Genomic DNA, 21,793 nt, shown 5'->3' with positions numbered 1-21,793 from the left:
TTTACAGTCACAGCCATTTTGTGTTCCCTGTTATTAAGGCAAGCTGCCTCAGGCATAGAGGCAGGGCAAGCAATAAATGATTGACAGCTGGCTGAGATTCGTAAACAAATGTATACAACAGGTACAACAGGTATGAATGATTAAATTAAAATAAAAAATTGGATTTCATATTTCATTTTTAAAGGACTTTTAATATACAGCTTTTTAAGTGTGGGTGACAGGTCCCCTTTAAGCTTACTCTTTCTTATCCTTGTTCTGATTTCGTAATCAGACCTCTGTGAATTTTAATACACTCTTTTAGATCTTATTGCAAGTTAATACAATTAACTAATTAATATTATTATCATCAGTCGACATCTCTTGTAACTCCCAAGAGTTCTGTGATGTCTTTCTGTATTTTGGAGGTGCAGGAAACCTTATTGATCAAGCCTTTAATTATATCTCATGGACTGAAATGCATTATTTCTTCATCTGCTTCTTCTCTCTTTGTTAAAGCATTCTTCCACTGCCTTGTCACTGCCACTGCCACTGTATCTGTTAAAAAGAGTTTGCCAATTCAGCAACTTATATTTGGTGTTAATATGTGAGCATGTTGGAACGTATGTGCGCTATGGGCATATTTCCATGTTTTTGCCATTTCCCATTAGTGCACTCTCTGCGCCTGACTTGACATCATTCTTGATTCCCCAAAAACATTCATCCCAAGATGTGCATAACCTTTTGCTTTTCCCTTAAACATTGCCAGGATATGGCCCTTTCTAGCTCAATTGCTAAGACTTATCTTTTCTGTACTGCAGCATTCTTCTCCCAGTTCTTTCCAAATCTCAACTTCTTCTCAGTTCTGCTCGATATTTGCAGCAGCTGAAGTCACTAAACATCAAACACGTATATATGCTCTTTTAAGCTTCTTAAAGCCATTTCCTAACCTTGCAAAGTGAAAAATGCTAAAGAGGTAACCACCACCGCCGTTGCTTATTTTATCTCCCTTGCTGCCATTGTAGTCATTAGGAGTGCCTTATAAAAGGTACCCTGCAACTTTTTTCACTTTGTTTATTTTACATAATTTTTCTTCTCTCATTAAAGGAGAACTATACCCCCCGGGCGCAAAAAGCACTGTTAAAGCACCTCACCTCTCCCTTATCGCATTGTTTTTAAGTTTAAACTCTGTCCCTATCGCAAACCAGTAGCTAAAAATGCAGAGAAGTGCAGCAGCGTATCTGGCTGATATCTTCTTACCAAACTTGCTTGCGTATGTCCAGTTGGAGGTAGCAGGAAATCAGCTTTAACTGCGCATGCACAAGCAGGTTTGTATCGGCAGAGAGTCCCAAAGAGTCTTCAAACGGTAACAAGATGTCGGTGGGGTACGTGGCTGCGCTTCTCTGCATTTTTAGCTAGGGATTAGCGATAGGGACAGAGTTTAAACTTAAAAACATTGCAATATGGGAGAGGTGGGGGGGGGGGGGGTTAGCCAGTTATCAGGAGTCACGACAAAAGCTCATCCCTAAAGTTTATGCATGTACAACATACTAATAAGGATAAAAGCTCTTTAGGGTAGGTACTTACTTCCTTATTTAACCTTTTTTCATTAACTGTTGTCTCAGTTTGATACCCCCTTTAATTCATATGCATTTGTGAATGACTCCATGGTGCTGGACAAGTACACTTTACATGCAAGCACATATACATACTGTATCCAATTCAAATATCAGATGTGGATGAAGTAGAGTTTTACATAATTACCAGTATCAGATGCTCTTATTTAAAGGCTTATTTTGCAATAAGTAAAATTTTTCTCTGTTGCATATATTTCAAAGATTATGGTTCATCAAAGTTACTGCTTTGGTTTAATACAACAAATAGAACATTCTGGGTTTGTGGGTTTTTTTTTATCAAACCACAAATATCTTTCAATGGGTCTTCTGTGGAACTAAAAAATTTAATATCAACACTTTTAATTACGGAACAAAATATATAGTGCTACTTGTATAAAAATAGAAATGTTTTTTTAGGATACAGCAGAAGTACAAGTAGGGGCAAAAATAAAAACATACACAGTTACATAGTGGTTGTTAAGACACACAAGACAAAGTCCCCACCCAGTAGAGCTTACCATCTAAGTATTACAGAAAATTCAGAATGAAGTGCTGCAATAGTTGCATTACACTGAAATGTGATTGTTTTACCACCAGTGCTACCCAGTAAATTACAATTATCAGAAGTGTCACTGATTTTTCAAATAATCCATTAACCATATTATAATATATATGCCCATGTAAAATGCACAAAAAAAACGTGGGCACAGTGACATCTATTGGTGGAAGATGGTAAAAAGCAGAACAATTCAGCTGAAACAAGCAGAATTTCATGAAAAAAAAACATTATGTAATTTTGTTTTCCTACTCACTGAGCAGTTAGGTTAAAAATGGCAAATCACATCCAACGTAAAATTATTAGTAAGCTACAATAAAGAATCAAGCTTGTAAAGTTTAACAATATATCTGTAAGTTTAAGCTATAAAGAAATAATATATATTTAACTTGACATCTAACCTACATGCAAATTTATAAATAGATTCTGATTCTGTTATCACTTAAAGCTAACAGCAAAATTACAAAATGCTTGTAAAAGTGAATTGCTTTAAACAGTATTTGTATTTAAAAATAACTTTAAATTCACACAGGTTGCTTAGAATTACATTTTGTTTTATTATGCAGATTGTTTTCTTATTTTTTGTGGGTGGAATTCCCAGTTTAAAGGGGAAACTGTACCTCTGAACATTACAGGATTGTATAAAAACATATCAAATAACACAAAAATGTCCTTTTCTAGTATCATGTACTACTGGATAATCCAAAACAGAAAAATGCCAGAAAGTCTGCCTCCTGGCTCATATGATTCACTGTGTTGACACAAATAAGGTAAAACATACATGCTAGCTTACATCAGCCAATAAACGAACAGAGCTCTGTCTATTGACTCTTCTTCTTGTTACAGTTAGCATTGAAATATTTCCTGAGCTTTAAGGAAGCACACAGAAGAAAGGTTGTTCAAGGTAACAGATGTAATGTTTATTAGGAGATTAATTTATTTAAAAGTTAAATTAAAGCTCACCACAATTTGCTAGAAAAAATTCATAGCTCTTTAACCACTGCCTTGATAGCTTAATGCAGAATGTCTTAGGGTATATTTATCAAGTTGTGTGAAAAGTGGAGTAAAACATTACCGGTGATGTTGCTCATAGCAGCCAATCAGATGCTTTGCATTGGTTTTCTAACTGTTGAAATCTAATTGCTGATTGGTTGCCCTGGGCAACATCACCGGTAATGCTTCACTCCACTTTTTACACAGCATGATAAATATACCCCTTAATGTCCTATAGATATTGATAATGTGTGGGTGCAGAGGACCTCTTGTTGTTGTCTTTACATTTTTGATACTATGGGGTTTTAAAGGAACAGTTCAAAGTAAAAATGGAACTGGGTAAAAAGAGGCTGTGCGAAATAAAAAAAATATTTCTAATATAGTAAGCCAAAAATGTCATCTATAATAGCTAGAGAGGGTGGATGTCTAATGTAATAGTCAGAACTCTACTTTCAGCTCTCTAACCTCTTTGTTAGTCAGCAACTTGAAGGGGGGGCCACATGGGACATAACTGTTCAGTTAGTTTATGAACATGCAGGTCAAATTCAAAAGCAAACTAACTGAACTGTTAAGTCCAATATTCCCCCCTCAAGTCACTCATTGGTTAATGAACGTAAGGCAGTAGGAAGTAAGGAGTAGACAAGCTGAATAAGTAGTGTTCTGACTATTACGTTAGACATCCATTCATTCAAGCCTTTATAGATGACATTTTTGGCTAACTATATACTTTAAAAACATGTTTTATTTTGCATAGCCTATTTACCCAGTTTCATTTCTACACTAAACAGTTCCTTTAAGGAGAATGAACTGTACTGTACTTTTAGATGGAACAATGCTACTTTGCATTTTCAGGGTACAGCGGTGTTTGTTTGGCCCTACTATAAACAACTGTTAATACTTTTTATCCCTATTTTTTCTGCACTGAGGAACCTTGCATCTAAGAATGGATACCTGAGCCACTTTTGTTCTCTCTGTAAACATAAAAAGCATAAAACTATGTAAATCAACTTTAAAGCAAAAACTTTTTTTTAGCAACTTGCTAACTAAAAGGAATCTTACAAATAAATGTTTTTCAGTTTGCTTACCTCCAGTTAGCTTCTTGCACAAGTGGATTTTTTCCTACATAAAGTTTTCTTAAAACTCCACAACCTTCAAGCCACAAGATAGTGCTTTGCAAATCTAAAATATACAACATAAAGATCTATAACATTTAAATAATGATATTCAAGCTGTAAAGGTCTGTGCTTATCAAAAGTAATGTTTTACAACACTACACTATGATTGGTATGCCATTGGGAAATGGTATACACAATATTCTGTTGTCTGCCAAACTGGCAACTTAAATCTGCCCATGTATGGCCACATTTACAGAGAAGTTAAACTTGGCTATATTTAAAAGAAAGTATCTCAGAAAAATCAGACACATGCTTTCTTTTAGCAACATCCATGGCAAATAATTGCTTCAAACAAATTATCGGTGTCTAAGCTATTTATTTGTTATATGTTTGTATGTGTAACTGCATGTGAAGGGCTCACAACTCATACAGATTTGTATGTGTAACCCCAGCACAATGAAATTTAATCACAGGAATGTGTACATGTAGCGTGGTGCATTGTCCCCAATATAAAATACGCCTTAAAAAAAAAAAGCCTTAGCGTAAGAAAGCTCTTTCTACTCCTTTCAACATACCTGATACACAGTTGCTGCTTATATCTAATTCTTCCAAGGAAATGAATGAATTTAATGGTGCGAGATGTATTAAGCTGAAAAAAGCAATAGTGGAAAATAGTGAAAACATTTTGTACATTTTACAGGAATGTGTTATTTCAAATTAAACAGGTTAGTATTACAGCCATGAATGTTTTAAACTGACTATGGGCACAGTCACAAGGGGAGAAATTAAATCGCAATAGCAGCTTTCCAGAATATGGCCGCATAATCACTATACAGGCAGACATGTTGTTGGGTGTCCTTGTTGGCTGGGCCAGGGTTAATCCATAGCTGCAGGCCCTTCACAGGACAGAGATAAAGTTGGTAAGTACAATGCAATTTCTTTACTACCGCTCTACATACCACCCGTCGATGGTGACCATACAAAGGCAGATAACCTGCTGAATCGGCCTGAAGCACCTGAATCAGCAGCTAAAATCTTCCTGTCAATGGGCCACCTAGTTTACTATACTTCCCAGAAACACACCCCAACTGCAAGGAACATACAGGAAGGAAATTATTTTTATTAACAGTAGTTTAGGTTAATGAAATAAAGGATTTTATCCTCTGTTATAAAAGCACACACCTTTTGTTGAATACATTTTCTTTAGTAATTTGTAACATTCTAAGTACTAGTCAATATGTCTGCTTAGACTATGCCTGAAAGTGTATTTTCATTTTTTCTTTTTATTTCTTTTTACCTGTTTCGAGATACTGAAAGAGTCTGTAATAGCGGCAACCAATATGATGGCATTGTCTCCATTGTTGATATGCTGTTATCATCAAGGTATAATTCTTGCAGCAGAACATGATTATCCAGTTTAGGGGGCTGCAAAAAAAACATTATGTACTGTTACGGATATAAAAGACAGGTATTTGTACTGTGCAATATGAGAAAATGCCAGAAAGAGGAGGCGAGGTAGGGAAATTACACTGAAGGCATCACATGGGTAGGGACCCATAAAAATGATGAATAATCTTTATAAAGCTTTATTAATACCATATAAAATGACTATTTCTCTGTTCAAAAGTATAAAGGGGGCTAAACCAGACAGTATGTGTTTCCCACTATCTCTAAAGACAGTGAGGATGGGTAACCAACATCAGTAGGTTTTATTCACTGATTTGTTATCTCAAAGCAAACATCTTATTGATTACTAAAGAATACTTTAGGTTAGCCATGATTAAATATATATTTGGGATATTGTGTAAAATATGAATAAAAACAGAATGCAATAATTTGCAAATCATTCAAAGCTTGTATTTAATTGTAAATAATATAAATACAACATGTCAATTTGAAACTAAGAATAGAACATGTATCGTTGAGATGCACATTTTGGGTTTGGCGCATGCAACACGTTTCAACAAAGGTGGGATAAGGGCAACACAAGCTGTGTAATGCAAATGGTTTTGCAACAGAGTGCTTTGACTATTCATTACAAAATAGTATGCATTTATCCTAAATCCTAAAGCTGTCCATATATTGAAAGATCCATTCATTTTGTGAATTTGCCAAATGAGCAGATCTATCCCAATATGCCCACCCTGAGGTGGGCAATATCGACTGATCAAATTATTGGATCACAATGACGGGGAAACAGGCCATCAAACTGAGGACTGCATCAACAAGCCTGTGGTCATCACACCAACAAGATTTTAAAGCTGTCAGATTGATATCTGGATGATTTTTAATACCGTTCAGGTAGACCTGTCAGAATACCCCATACATAGGCAGGTAATCTGCCAACTCGGACTGAAGAAGCCAAAATGGCAACTAAAATATGCCAGTGTATGGCCATCTTAAGGCTTCCCTATTGCAGCCATCTTTCTAAGAAACAAATTAATTTTAAGTAATATCTTGTAGTGAGAAGTATGCCTTAGGTATATGCCCATTCTGTAAAATGGCCTGACAGAATGAAATTGGTATTTAACTGTTCTTTGTCCCATTTCTTTTAAACAAACCCAATTTTCTAGCAACATCTGTTGCTTGTTACTTTTGCATGAAGGAGTGAAAGGCACAGACATCTCCACCAGTGACCAGATATGACATCTTTGTTGTGCTATCATACCAATTTTTTAGAAAGCTGGGCTACATATTGAGCGGTAATAATAAAGGCTTTTGTAAGATCATATATAAATAAGGGAAAGACCCCTTTACTGTTGGAGAACATATTGAAGTTGCATATGGAACAATTGCAATAAGGGACAAGGTAAGTTTCTTACATTATCTTTAGATTCTACTCTCCAAAAGGGTAGGAGTAGGGAAAATGGGTGACTGCAGCTGGTTTTGCCACACACAAATGGTCAGTTTTAACATTTTAATACCCTTACCTCACAGAGATTATTTCCTTGTAATTTTAGAATCTGTAAGAGGCCACAATTCTTAATGCCTTCAAGTTCAGTGAGATAGTTATAAGAGCAGTCCAAATACATCAGACCACTAACAACCTCCAAACCTTTGGTGCTGATAAGCTGATTGTGATCCAAAGTGAGCCTTTGAAGATTCTTCAGAGATTCTAGGTCACCTAAGAATAAAAATGAAATGATTTAGCTTATTTAAAAGGATAATAAATAAATAAAACACAAACAAAATATTACTCTTATTTTTGATTAATCCAATGTCAGAAAACAACTGCAGTAATACAGGAATAAATCTCATTTAATCTGGTAAACTAATTTAGATTATAAAACTTTTTTTGTACCAACATGGTATAAAAATGTATGAGTTAATAATTTCTGAGGCAGTGGAAAACATCGCAGGCATCTCTCCAGAACCCCACAAAACTGATCAATGGTGTTGAATACTGTGACTGGGATGGCCAAGGCTAATTAACATTATGTTAAAGCCATTAAAACATTCTGTCACCAGCTATGCCCTGTGGATTAGAGCACCATCAACCTGGGAAATTCCAATACAACCAATAACATCATTTCAGTAATGGGGTACAGCACCACATGTCTCTGCTGGCATATGCAATTTGCATACTTGTCCTCTAGCTCACATATCAGTGGGGTACGGAGGATATAACTGACGTTTCTGGTTCAGCACCCCATTCCTTCTACTATCACAAACAGATGACCCACTACTCCATCGCAATTTTTTCAACAACAATCCTTTTACAGGTAAACACCTCCGCTAATGTTATTTTGTGAGCTCAGTATAAAATAATCCCTCAGTGAACACTCAGGACATGTTATGTTGCTATCTTATATGCTAACCTAGTTAACTACATGAAAATCTGTGCTAAATTACAATCACATTACATGTCACAGATTTTAATTGTCCATTAGGACTTAATCTTTGTTACCACTTACAGTACTTGACACTTTTCAGTAAATCAAAAATAGATCAAAAATACATTTTAGGCTTCTTAATATTATAGAAATGGCTTGGAAACCATAATTCTGAATAAAATGTTATTTTTACAAAAATATCCTAGTCCTAGTCCAATTCAGATTGGTTAAATATAATTTAATCACTCTAAGGTTGTAAGAACACCATCATTTAATAATTTATGAGGCAGAAGATATGAAAAAAAAACCTTTAGTCCCTTTATGGAAAATGAAGCATTAAATCATTTCAATATTCCATGGAATTTTGTATCAACAGTTTTTTTCTTGCTAAAAAAAAAGTATTGCTGCCAGCTGTGGTTCTAGAGTCTGTCGTGATAGGCTCTCTCAAAGCCCTTCCTAAACTTCCCTACCAAGGTGCCTTTTCTCACTATGTCATGACTCCTCCTTTAAAGACGGTTGTACAGGCCTTCCAAACATATCAGAAACTGGACCGGGGCCACTCTGAGGCTTGGTCTTGCCTTACTCTGCTATGGAACAATAACTACCGCCCCCACTTTCACTCGTTGCCAGATACTGCCAGATGGGCACAGCTGGATATATAAACCCTAGGTAATATTGTCATTGATGGTAAATGTAAATGCTAAGACATAACACAACAAGGAGTTCACCCTCTCCAGATATGTTATTCAGGTACTAGCAGCTGCACCATGCTTTCCGTGTGCAATTCCCACCTGTAAGTTTAGCTTAAACAACCCTTGAAACTTATCTATATAGACAGGACCTAGCTAACCCCTTGTCCTGGCTATGTACTATACTGTCCTGGCCCCTCTCCGCTGGAGAAAATTAGGACTTTGAAGTAGAGTGACATTCCTGAGCTTGATGAAAAGTGGAAGGTGGCTCTCAAACTCATCACTGAGCTGTCCATCTCCATGAAGGATAGATATATACAAATCAAATTCCTAAACAGAGCCTAATTCACTCTTTACCGGCTGTCAAAAATGTATAAAAAATATGTGCTTACCTATTCGGGTTATTGAGTTGTATGATAATTCAAGACTCCTTAGGTTCTTACAATTGTCTATTCCATGAATGGATGTTATTTGGTTTTTGTTCAACAGAAGTACATAGAGGTTTTCCAAATTTTCACACTGTACAACTTGAATCGAATTTTGCTGTGGCAAGAAAAATTCAACATTTGACCACAAGACATCTTGTTTTACTATCTTTTTTTCATCTTAAGCAACATATTTTCTGAATGTGTTTGTGTATATATCTATATATATATATATATATATATATATATATATATATATATATATATATAGAATATGTGTCTAGAAATATATTAGAAAGGAAATACCTGGACATCAATGTAGTGTAAATCTTTGCAGTCACTTATGCCTTCAAGAGCAGTTAATCCACAACACCTGAGTGACAAATACTTAAGCTTTGTACATTTGGATAAAGTAGTAAGACTGCAGCCGGGTAAATCATGGAGGGTAACGGTTGTGACCTGGATTTAAAAAAGAAAATGCATTAAAACTAGACTGTAGGTCATTCAGTGCAGGTAGTTAATACCATTATACCAGACTAGTAAGAGCATATTTCAGTCCCTTACTAAAAAATGCCTCAAATGTGCATTTTTCCTTATTATTTAAAATTAAGAAAAATAATAACAATAACAAAAGAAAAAACAACTTCCTGTAAATAATCATGTTATAAATCTTGTCCTACTGATTTAATTGATAGGACTTGCCGTTTCTGGGAACTGCTTATTTCAAATGTTATTTTGGTTAAAAAAAACTGGCAACCATGGGAATAATCTACAAATAAAAGACTCATGTTGTTATCTGAATATCCTTTGAACAAAAAATATCCCACATATAGCAAATCCATACTGGTGGTACTCAAGTTTTTAAATCTCAATTAACAGGATTAAAACCTCCATGCAATCATTGTTGTGGTCATTGTGCAGTCTCACTTAAAATACACTAGCGCCCGGGGTAAACTGTGCATTGCTTCTTATACTAGATTGATAATCTTGACACTCCCTAAACTGATTATCTGAATATATATATATATATATATATTATGCTTTGTAAAACGAAGTTTGCAGAAAAAAGGGGTAAAATCTGTGTAAAATAAATGGCAAATTCCACCATCTGATGCAATTTGCAATATATGCAATTTCCTGCAGAAGAATAAACGAGTCAAAAAATGACACTGTTTTTTAAACGGTGAAGCCTGGTGATGTATGGTGAATATTATACACAGCATAAATAAATAAGCCCCTTTGTGTAAGCAAAAACCTTTTTCTGTATTGGTGGCTCAAGGGAAAAGATGTTAAAAGGCCATATTTCTTGATATATATTTATTATATATATATTCCAGTTTGATAAAATTATCTAGTAGGTCACTTAATATGTAAATGACACAAATTATATATATTTCGCCCTATGAGTTAATCTTTTCTACACAGCAATCTTTCAAAAACTTAAGGGAGGTGACAGACGGGGAGATTAGTCACCCTGCGACAAATCTTCGTTGCAATGGGTGACTAATCTCTCCGATATGCCATCCCACTGGCAAGAATGTAAATCGCAGGTGGGATGGCATACAATTTTGACTTCCGGAAATCATAGTGACGCGTATGCCATCCCACCGGCGGTTTACATTCTTGCCTGTGGGATGGCATTGCGGGGAGATAAGTCGCCCACAGCAATGAAGATTTGTTGTGGGGCGACTAATCTCCCCATCTGTCACCTCGCTAACGGGCCACTGACTTACCCAGGGGGCGCAAGTGCAAGAACACCCCTTAATGCTCATTTTCAGACCACTTGTGATCCTGGGGTTGCTGGTCTCTGAGCTAAGCACCAGATCAAAAATCCCGAGTGATTTGCGGGACGGGTAGGAGGCAAGGCAGGTGGGGGTATGTCCACGTGCTTCCCCGTGCCTAATCCTCTTGGATCGAGTGCTGCCTAACAAATGAAGGCATGCAGCAGGTCTCTGCAATGTGCAAAGTGCAAAAACATGGGTGTTATGCCACTTAGAACACTGCATGGGGAATTGTAAATGACCTGTTTAAAGTGATGATGTGTTATAAACAAGAACAATGAATCAAAGCCTGTATAATATAGTTGATATAATAATCCCGAATCCCTGCCCCAGTGGAGCTTACAAGGTTCTTATCATATCCACACAGTGCACACACACAGTTTTATCTGGGGCCAGGTTCATTTGCTTGTGTATTTTTGAAGTTTGTGTAGAAAGCTGAGTAACCAAAGGAAAGCCATGTGTAGTCAGTGAGATCAAACACATTAAAGGTCACAGTTCCAGCCTGACACACACAAGCTTAGCAAGGCAGCAGAGCTAACCACTGAGCCACCATGCCACCCCATAAGTTTAATAGGAGTTGCACAAAAGGGAAAGATGCAGAAGATCCATTGAATATTTGTAAATCACCTCCAATAATAACAAACAGGTCAGAGATAATAACAAGCCTTTTTGTACTTATAATGGAACACAGTACACATCTGGTCATCTTGTGTGTATTTCTCTATAGACTTTATATTAAGATGTGCTGGAGCACTGGAAAAAGTGTCCATGAAAAAAAGAACAAAGGGATGCATTTTGGAATAAATATTGCCCAATAATGCGGCATTATAATTTTGTTAGAATAGCATTTAACTAAACAGACGAAAACACATACCGCCTCATTTATGAACTGGAAGGCAGGATGCAAAGTGCAAGTAATAGGCTTTGTCTATGCTCTGTTTTAAAGTAGAGAGACCTGCAATCACAACACATTAATACAGTGCTGCTAGCATGTGGCTGTTTTCATGAGGGGCAGTTACTATAACCCGTGGTTTTAGTAACTTAATCCATTAGTACTCTACACATACAGCTCCATTGTACAGCACAAATGCAGACAGGTGTAATGTACCAGCTATTAAATACCTTCACATTTAAGAACTCCAGCTCAGCTATAGCAAGGGATTCTGAGAATTATAGTTCTATAACAGCTGGAGTGCTAAATGTAGTCTCTCCTGGAGTAAAAAGTCCAGAACAAGAATTTTATTGGATTCAAATTTCTATGCCAAGGATGTTGATAAAAGTCCATGATCGAGTCCCTTGCAGGAAAAGGAACTGTGTGGGATATACTGTAGTAATGTGTTAAGATGGCTTAGAAAATTAAAATTGCTTTGGGAAATGCTCATTTCCTACCATTTTACATGCCAAGGCTTATTTTTCACAAGTATCCAGACTGAATAATTACATAAGGGAACTAAATGAAATGGCTGCGCTGCAACTTGTAATTAACATTTTTATGGCAGTGTTAATAAAACAATAATAAAGTAAGAAACAAGCATACATAACAGCAGGAAAACAGACATTCAAAGAAACTGAAACATTGTTTAAAACCAGTGGAAAAACCTTGGGGCACAAAAACACTCTGCAGAAAAAGCCCTAAATGTTTTCTGTGTAGGGGTTAAAATGTGTTTGCCAAACCAATTACCAGATTAAATACATTCCCCATTAATTCGGGTTTTGGGGTTCTCACTGATAAATAATATCTTGTATTTCTGTAAATTTAAAGGGCATGTAAAGCCCCGTGCAAACAAAGGCTTATTTATTATTATTTTGGGATAGATAGATATGTTGTGCTGATGCCAACAGCCAGTATCTCTCTTCCTCGAATATTATGGTACCTACTTAAACACCCCCTTCCCCTTATTCCTCTGACATGTAACAAGTAACTGTAAGCAAATTCTGCAAGTGCTACCCTCCTACCACTAAATAATATACTGCAGTATTCTGTTGATTTCAGGATGCACGTGCCGCCAAGTATACCCTGATCAATAAAAGGCATTCCTAGTGCATGCTCATTTCTAGTGTCTGCTGGATTCTTAGCTGATATATGGGATTGTTGTGAAGAAATGAAGAACTATGGGGATACAAAAAAAAGGCAAAAAAAAGCAATATTTTAGCATGACCATTACATATGTCTATGTAATGTAAGAAATATACTTTTTAATCTCCATACATAACACATAGCAATACTACTAATTACTTTTATGTACTGTAAGAAATGAACTTGAGACAATTTAAATCTGCATACATGACACCTAGATGTTACATGGTAAATTCAAACAAGAATAGTTTATTGCACAACTATACTTGAGGCAAGCTTGCCAAACTATGTACAAGTGAAGACTGATTATACACACATTTAACTCTTTCAGCATAGTTTAATCTTTTTCCTGGTGGAAACTCATATTTTGATTCTGACTGTTGTAATATATATCACAATTAGGGCATAGTGCAAGAACTGGAAACAATTTTGGAGGCTCATCTGAACTAGAGTAGAATGTGCCAATTGGTACTTTTACAATGTGTTTCCATATGTGTTTTAATACATTATGTTGCTAAATTATATGTACTTAGGATATTACGCATTGCAAAACCACAAAACTTTCAATTTCCTGTGCTTTCTACCTCATAGAACAAAGTATAAAAACATGTTCTTAACATTACATTTTCAAATTATTTTCAGACGCAATCAGTAAACATTTACCATTTCATCTAACCAAATATAATGTGCAATAAATACAACACAGTTACAGTTAAGTTTGGAAAGTATAGCTAGGATGAGTAGAAACACAGAAAAACCAGCTGCATGTGTACGTCCGCTATAAAGAGATGTTAAGTCTGAACAACAGTGAAGGTTATTTTCAGAATTATCTTCAAATGGACAATAAAAACCTCATTAATGGTTAGACTGGGCTATGAAAAGATACAAACTGATCAACCGGGGTTAGACACCTACCCCCATATGTAATAAAAGGCGCTACACTTTCCCAGGAGCAGTAACTCATTGCAACCAATAAGATGTTTGCTTTTAAACAGGTGACCAGTAAATTCTACTGCTCCTGGGCAAACTTTGAGCCTCAAATTACATAACCCCTTACAACCTAATTTGCAAATTGGTTTAGTTCTCTCATTTCTGAAGAAGAAAAATGCTTTATTGCTGTCAAAAAGCTGACAGTAAACTTCCTCTCCGTAACAAGGCTCATATAGTCTGCACCCATGTCTTTAAAAACTTTTTACCAATTACTATTTAAGCTATGCTCTTTCTACTGTCTCTACCTTAAAAGTACAAAGAAAATACAATGGATTCTGCATTCTGCTATAAAATCCTATGTCCGTCACTAGGCACAAGCCTTTTTCAACATAAGATTAATGAATAGGGCTTGTATTAAGCATATCTTTTGCCTATTGTTTAAATCTAAAGAAAAAAAACAGGGAGATATTGATATTTTTTTAGACAAATTTATAAAGCTGGAAGAATAAAATCATGGGTATATAAAAGAGACAGGTGATGGCGAAGAAAACATGCAGTAGTAATAGGAAAAGGTGAATGCTGCAGGGTTTAACAGGCAAATTATGTGGGATGGGTTCATATACAGTAGTTGTTACCAGGTTACAGAGTAAGACAAGCAGCAAACTTGCACAATAACCCCCATATGTAATAAAAGGCTTTAAGTTTACCCAGGAGCAGTAACCAATAGCAACCAATAAGAGTTGCTTTAACACAGGTGACCAGTAAATGCTTGCTGTTGGTTGCTATAGGTTACTGCTCTTGGGCAAACTTTTATTATATTACCTCACAAGTCAGTCTTTACTCTACTGAAGGCATAATATAACTGATCAATTTAAATATAACAATCAGTTTAAATATAAAGAGCTCTTTATCAGGTACTAATGGCTGTATTGAAATCAGTTCCAATACTATCATAGCATATCTGAATTGATTTAGGCTTATTGTGCGTATGCTTTGGACTCTGGTTAAAAGACCCTTTTACATTACCCAAAATTTATCATATAAGAAAAGAGATATGTAGTAATGTCACAAACTTAAACGGGTGGTCCACCTTAAAATAAACTATGTTGAAGTTAAAGGAACTGTAACACTAAAAAATAAAAATGTTTTAAAATAATTAAAATATGATGTACTGTTGCCCTGCACTGGTAAAAGTTGTGTGTTTGCCTTAGAAAGACTACTATAGTTAATAGAAATAGCTGCTGTGTAGCCATGGGGGCAGCCATTTAAATTGAAAAAGGAGAAAAGGCACAGGTTACATAAGAAGATAACAGATAAACTGTGTAGAATACAATGGGAATCTATGCTACTTATCTGTTATCTGCTTAGTAACCTGTGCCTTTTCTCCTTTTTTCAATTTAAATGGCTGCCCCCATGGCTACACAGCAGGGTAATTATATAAGCTGTAGTAGTGTTTATGAAGAAAACACACAACTTTTACCAGTGCAGAGCAATAGTAAATAATATATTAATTATTTTTATACACTTTCATTTTTTGGTGTTACTTGGTGTTCCTTTAAAGGAACTGTTCAAAGTAAAAATAAAACTGGGTAAATAGATAGGCTATGCAAAAAAACACAAAAAATTTAATTTATAAAGGCTGGAGTGAACAGATGTTTACAGTAATAGCCACAGTAGTACAGAAGTACAACTTCCTGTTAGTCAGTCAGTGACTAGAACGGGGTCCACATGGGACATAACTTTAGCTAGTTTTCTTTGATCCTGACCTTCGTAATAATGTGGCTACCTAAGCATGAAGTATACATTGTAATATGTCATGTGTGATATAGCTCTATATGGTTATTATGGTCAGAGGCTTTCAGCAACAAGAAGGCCGCCTAAAAGACAGATAGACAGCTGCAGAACAAAAAAAAACTATTTACAAAACCATTAAAATAAAGACCATTTACACATAGGGGCCCATTCATTAAAGTACAAATTTTGGGTGGTTAAAAGCACGGCTGGAAAAAATTAGGAGTAACCACAATAAATGTTTGAAAATGTCACAAAAATTATTTTCCCGGCCGTACGAAAATATTGTGGTTGCGATCCAAAAGTGACAAAATTTTCGGATCTGAACGATCGTAAACGGCACAAAAACCTTTCTGGCTTTGAAACTTCAATGCATGATTTTGGAAGCCTTCCATAGGGCTCAATGGTACTGTACAAACCCAGCCTGGCCAAAAGATAGTCACTATACCAAAGCTTGAATGAATTCCGAAATGGTCGCAGTCTTTGCAAAAAATACAACTTTTTCGTGGAAGTTAACGAAAACCACAAAAAAGTTGTGCAACTTTAATGATATTATCGTGGTCATTACAAAAAGTTCTATAGATTAGAAAAAAATTTGATTTTTTCTGAAAAAAAAAATTTGTGCTTTCGCCCCCTCGTAAAATATATATTATTGTAAAATTTGCAATAAACTTCCTATTCAATATTGAACATGTCTGGCACACTTAATTAACTGTTCTAAATTACAGAAAACATGGAAGTTCATAAAAAAACAGAAAAGTGGAAAAAGTTACATTTTAATACCTGTTTCAAATCATGCCATGGACTATTATTAAGGATGAGATCTTCATTTATTGGATGCAGCTTCTTTACCATAAAGCTTTTCCGTTGCTTTGTCTTTTTAATGTGGCTCTTTTTATTATTCTCCCTTAAAATCTTTGACCATGGTTTGCAGGTTTTCATCCACCAAAGTCGCTTTTGCTCAATGTGATCTGTTAAAACTAGAGCTCTTGCTGAAGGTGGCATCAGAGAATTGTCACTTTGTTCATGGTTTATACTTTTTTGTTCCTTAAGATCTCTTTTGGCAGTTCTTTCCTCAGGCATAGGAACTTCATTTTGCTGATTTGACACAGACAACTGATAATTATGTTCATCTTCTGGTGTTTTATTTGAATGCACTTTGGGACAGTGTGCACTATAATCTCCACTCGTTTCTACTGACAATAATTTATCACCAGCAAGGGTGGGACACTGTGCACTATAATCTCCACTCGTTTCTACTGACAATAATTTATCACCAGCAAGGGTGGGACACTGTGCACTATAATCTCCACTCATCTCTACTGACAATGGTTTATCACCAGCAAGGGTGGGACACTGTGCACTATAATCTCCACTCATCTCTACTGACAATGGTTTATCACCAGCAAGGGTGGTAGACTGTCCATCTGGCCCTTCTGTAGACTTTTGACTAGTATGTAATACCTTTTCCATTGCACTGCCATTTGCATGAAGAGTCTCTATTACTAAAGTTTTAATCTGGGATAAATTTGTAGTTACTATTCCGAGTTTGTTTCCAGGTATATCTGCCACCAGAATTACTGGCACTATTTGACTGTTTTGGATATCTGTATTGTCTTCCCCAACCACTTCTTTCACTGCTGTGTTTTTCTTGTCTTGGTGCATATAATGACTTTCTTTTGTGTGCTTGACTGTACCCTCCTTATCTTCACCAGTATATGCTTTATATAAGTACACATTATTTGTATCTGTCTCTTTTCCATTCAACTCAAGTTGTGAAAGCAGTTTTACTTTTTCTAGTCTCTGCTTTTCTTCTTTCTTTTTCTTTTCATATTCTTGCTGCCTTAATTTCTGTTTTAGGGATTCCTGTATTGCCATCTCTTCCGCTATTCTTTTCTGATATTCATGCTTCTCTTTTCTTTCTACCTCTTTTTGCCTTTTCTCCTCAAGTTTGAGTCTTATTTTCTGGTCCATTTCTTTTTTTTCATTTTCCAATTTTAACTGCTGTTCCTTTTTCCCTTTTCTCTCCTCTTTTTTGTATTTTAATACAGGTGCATACCTTTTGTATATCAAATGAGCTCTGAACACTGCCTGGATTTTCACAGCAGATTTATTGTATAAATCTTCTAAGTGCTTCCTGGCTCTTGCCTTCTGTTCTTCATATATGCTTTTCTCTTTCTCTAAATCTTTCTGTATTTTGTTAATAAAGTCCTAAAACCAGATACAAAAAAGCAAAATCTCAGTTATAGTAAACATAAAGCAGATAAAGGCAGGTTAAAAAATGCATAACACATGCACAGCAATGTTTTCCTTTGTACAAAAAAGTATACAGATATGGGTTCAGTTATCCATAAAACCATTATCCAGAAAGTTCTGACTCCATTATGTGAAAACAATTCTAATTTCTAAAAATGATTGTCATAAAAGAGTACCTGAATGCAATTAAAACATTCTTGACAATCTCCTATTATAAGTTAAGCAGAAAGCAGCCTATACATTTCAAAGCATGTTCGCAAATAAGTTTACCTCATGTCGTTTCATTTCTTCTGTCAATTCATTCTGATTTTTCATTTCAACCTCACAAAGCTTCTTCTTTTGCTCCTTTAAGAAAATAATATATTATGACATATTTTAAAATTTGTACATGGGCTAAACACATGTGCCAAAACTAGCATCAGTGTAAATATCAAATTCTGCATTTAGTACTTTTTAGTGCTTTCATATGTGAGGTTTCCCACTGACTGTTAGCCATAAACTCAAATACATTTTTTATGCATTTTCCTGCGATTAACCCAGATCATTGTGAGTAATTTGCTTTACTTGTGGCGACCCTAATGTTATGCAATTTATAAATTATATAAATATACAGAATATGAAAATAAATAGAACAATTTAAATGGTATAATAGTAAAAGTGGGTTAATTTTGTGATGGCAGTGTCCCTTTAATCACACATAAAATGAATCTCAGCATTTTGGGTCCTACAATCAAAAACAAGACATAGATGTTCAGAATATCATTTAAAATAACAAGGGCCTCAAACTATGCTTTCATACAGTGTAATTGCAAGACTGATTTCATTAATGGTGATTTCCTATCAGTATATTCACCTGCTCATGCCCAGCTTTACACTAGGTATCACAGCTATGGTTCACTGTACCATTCAATTGTATGCCAAGTACCAAAAGTTTCCTGTTCACCATTGTCTTCATACTATGTTATATAATTTTATTGAAATAAAGTTTATTCCAACTCATCCTTTCTCCACTACTTATTACTTACATCATGAAAAGCCTGCAATAATGAACTTTCCCTTTGAAATTCACTTTTCCAATTTTCAATCCTTTTTTCTTGCTCCTGGATTTGTTTATGTAACATTTCTTTCTCAGCAGCAAGCATTTTTCTTTTCATTTCATTGTGAGCGTTCTCCTCTTTCTCCCACTGCAGAAGAGACTGTCTACATCTTTCTTCCATTGCAGTATACCCAAGGTTTAAATTGAGATTCTCACATTCTGTAATAAAAATCTTTCTTACAAATAATATTCCTAAGAGAATAGTATCCATTGGCATCACTTATACAATTAAAAATAGAAATGTGTACCTTCAGGGCCAATTTCAATAGCTCATGGAACAATACAAGGTGTGCATGTGAAAACAGGGGAAGTATATAATAGGCCTAACATTCCCTTATTTGGCAGGAGGGATTTTTTTTTCTTAACAGTAATTTTCAACAGGTCACATCGCAGTGTTAGTGTATAAAAAAAGGAGCACAGTTGGCAGTTCTTGTTGTCTGTTATTTAAGTACACATGCCAAAATGTCCAATTAAAACGAATAACTAGTTCACTGAGAACTGTATAAACAAACCTATCCCTTCAACGGGCAGCTCGTAAAAATATAGAGGGTTCCCAATGGACTGGAAATTGGGTTTCACCTTGTTCATAGGGAAGAAATAGAATGTGACTTTACTTTCATTTTTAGGAATTGCCTTGCTTAGTGCAAGAAATTTTTTTTTTCGAAATTACAACAAAAGTATGTTCAGCATGAGTCCTATTTGCTGAAATACTGTCCAACAGCAAAAGTTCTAACTAAAAGCCACCTTTAAAAAAAAATAAAAAAAAATCTTGCTCTTCTTAAAGTGGACCTGTCACCCAGACATAAAAAGCTGTATAATAAAAGTCCTTTTCAAATTAAACAAGAAACCCAAATTTTATATTAACACGACCAAACCCATTATAAAGGCATTTAAAGGAGAATGCAAGTCAAAATTTAAAAAGCATACTGCCCAATAGTCCTCCTATTGTTTAGTAAAAACACCACACTTTTGGCTCACCTAATCAAATATTTACTCAGTCACACTTACTTCACATTTTCTAGAACAGGCAGCCATCTCTAAAAAGGTATTCTCCCTTCCTTTCCCTCCTTGCTTCATACTGCACATGTGTTTCATTCCCTCCCCCCTCCCCTCTGCCAGATCCGCTTCTGATTGGCTGGTGGGTATGTGTAGCTCAGAGCAGGAGACAGGATCAAGTTACACACATGCTCAGAGAATAGGAAGGCTGCCGCTGGCAGCCTACAGGAAGGGGAGAGAGATTTCAGTGATGTCACTGTAGTCTTCACACTGCTGTAGGCTGCCAGCACCATATCTCAGAGAAGCAAGCAGGGATCTGGGAATTTAGATATGCAGTAAATACTTAAAAAGAATGCCTTTAGACTTTTAATTTATATTAACCTTTCATTGTCCTTTAAAAATCCCATCTGTTAATCATATATTGCCAGCCCTGCCTCTATGCCTTAGGCATAGAGGCGGGGCAGACAAGTACTTTAACTTTCAATTCAGCTCTCACTTTCCCCCTCTGTCCTAACCATCTAATTGTGTAGCCAGTGCAATGCCTGGGCATCTGGTCCCCCATTCTGGCACATACACAAGATTTTGGGGTGATACAAAGCTTGCATTAATAACAGTGTCCACAAAATGACACCTGCCTATTTGATGTGATTGTGTAATTCCAGGACTGAAGAAAACAAGTTTTCTATTACTTATATAGTGTAGTGAAGTTCATTTTGCATAACAAACACAATAGAAAAGAATTTTGAATTATTTCTTAGGGTGACAGGTCCTCTTTAAAAATTGGTTCTTAATATCTCCCATAAAAATTTCTCCAAATTCAAACTTTTAAACAAATCACGTTTTATGCATACTGTTTGCCCATACTAGAGCTATTAGAATGGGAATGTTAGCTGTCATGCACCCTCTGGTATCTGTTTCTTATACAGCATACATTTTACAAAAATTATTTTTCAGTCCAGAAAATTAGTAGTGCTACAGATGTTGTATTGGATAATCTAAACATCTAGAAATCATCTGTAATACTAGGGCCAAAACCAATATAGATAAGGCACAGACAGAACAGTCAAAAACTGAAAAAGGCTTTGGTCCATGGAATTTTCCCTACAGTTTCCAGATCTTTAAGGTGAAACAAGTGAATAATATAAAATTCAGATCAAAAAAGGCTTAGGGGCAGATTTATCAAAATGTGAGTTTAGAGCTTAATACATAAAAACTTGCCAATGTTCTATTAATTTTTATGGGAAATTTAGAAGTGTATTTATCAATATGTGAAAGTTAGAGTTCACCATTTGATAAACAGGCTTCTAAAAATCCTACAGCAATGAACAGAGCGTGGGTGAGTTTTTCTATAAAGGCTGGAGTGAATGGATGTCTAACATAATAGCCACAACACTACTTCCTCCTTTCAGCTCTCTAAGCTGTTAGCACTCAGTAACAAATCAGTACTTTGAGGGGGAACCATAATGGACATAACAGTTCAGTTAGTTTGCTTTTTAATCTGACCAACTAAACAGTTACGTCCCATGTCGCCCCTCCTAAAGTCACTGACTAACAGGTTAGAGAGCTGAAAGCAGTAAGTGGTGTTCTGGCTATTATGTTAGACATCTGCTCACTCCAGCCTTTAAAGATTACTTTTATGCCAAACTAACTATATTACAAATAC

The 21,793-nt window shown here is 35.6% G+C and overlaps 1 protein-coding gene across 1 annotated transcript in view; it reads right to left on the bottom strand.

The window, feature by feature from the left end:
• Positions 1-21,793, bottom strand: part of lrriq1 (leucine-rich repeats and IQ motif containing 1) — a 92,448-nt gene that overhangs the window by 52,365 nt on the left and 18,290 nt on the right. The window contains exons 5-13 of the mRNA XM_031898898.1: positions 19,064-19,293; positions 18,309-18,383; positions 16,566-17,993; positions 9,510-9,662; positions 9,171-9,321; positions 7,187-7,380; positions 5,554-5,681; positions 4,832-4,905; positions 4,227-4,320 (exon numbers count right to left, since the gene is read on the bottom strand). Coding sequence (XP_031754758.1) covers positions 4,227-4,320; positions 4,832-4,905; positions 5,554-5,681; positions 7,187-7,380; positions 9,171-9,321; positions 9,510-9,662; positions 16,566-17,993; positions 18,309-18,383; positions 19,064-19,293 — 2,527 coding nt within the window. The remainder of the gene's footprint in view (positions 1-4,226; positions 4,321-4,831; positions 4,906-5,553; positions 5,682-7,186; positions 7,381-9,170; positions 9,322-9,509; positions 9,663-16,565; positions 17,994-18,308; positions 18,384-19,063; positions 19,294-21,793) is intronic.

The sequence above is a fragment of the Xenopus tropicalis genome, chromosome 3 (genome assembly GCF_000004195.4).
Source record: "Xenopus tropicalis strain Nigerian chromosome 3, UCB_Xtro_10.0, whole genome shotgun sequence".
NCBI classification, from domain to species: Eukaryota; Metazoa; Chordata; class Amphibia; order Anura; family Pipidae; genus Xenopus; species Xenopus tropicalis.
This window is presented reverse-complemented; position numbering and strand designations above follow the sequence as displayed.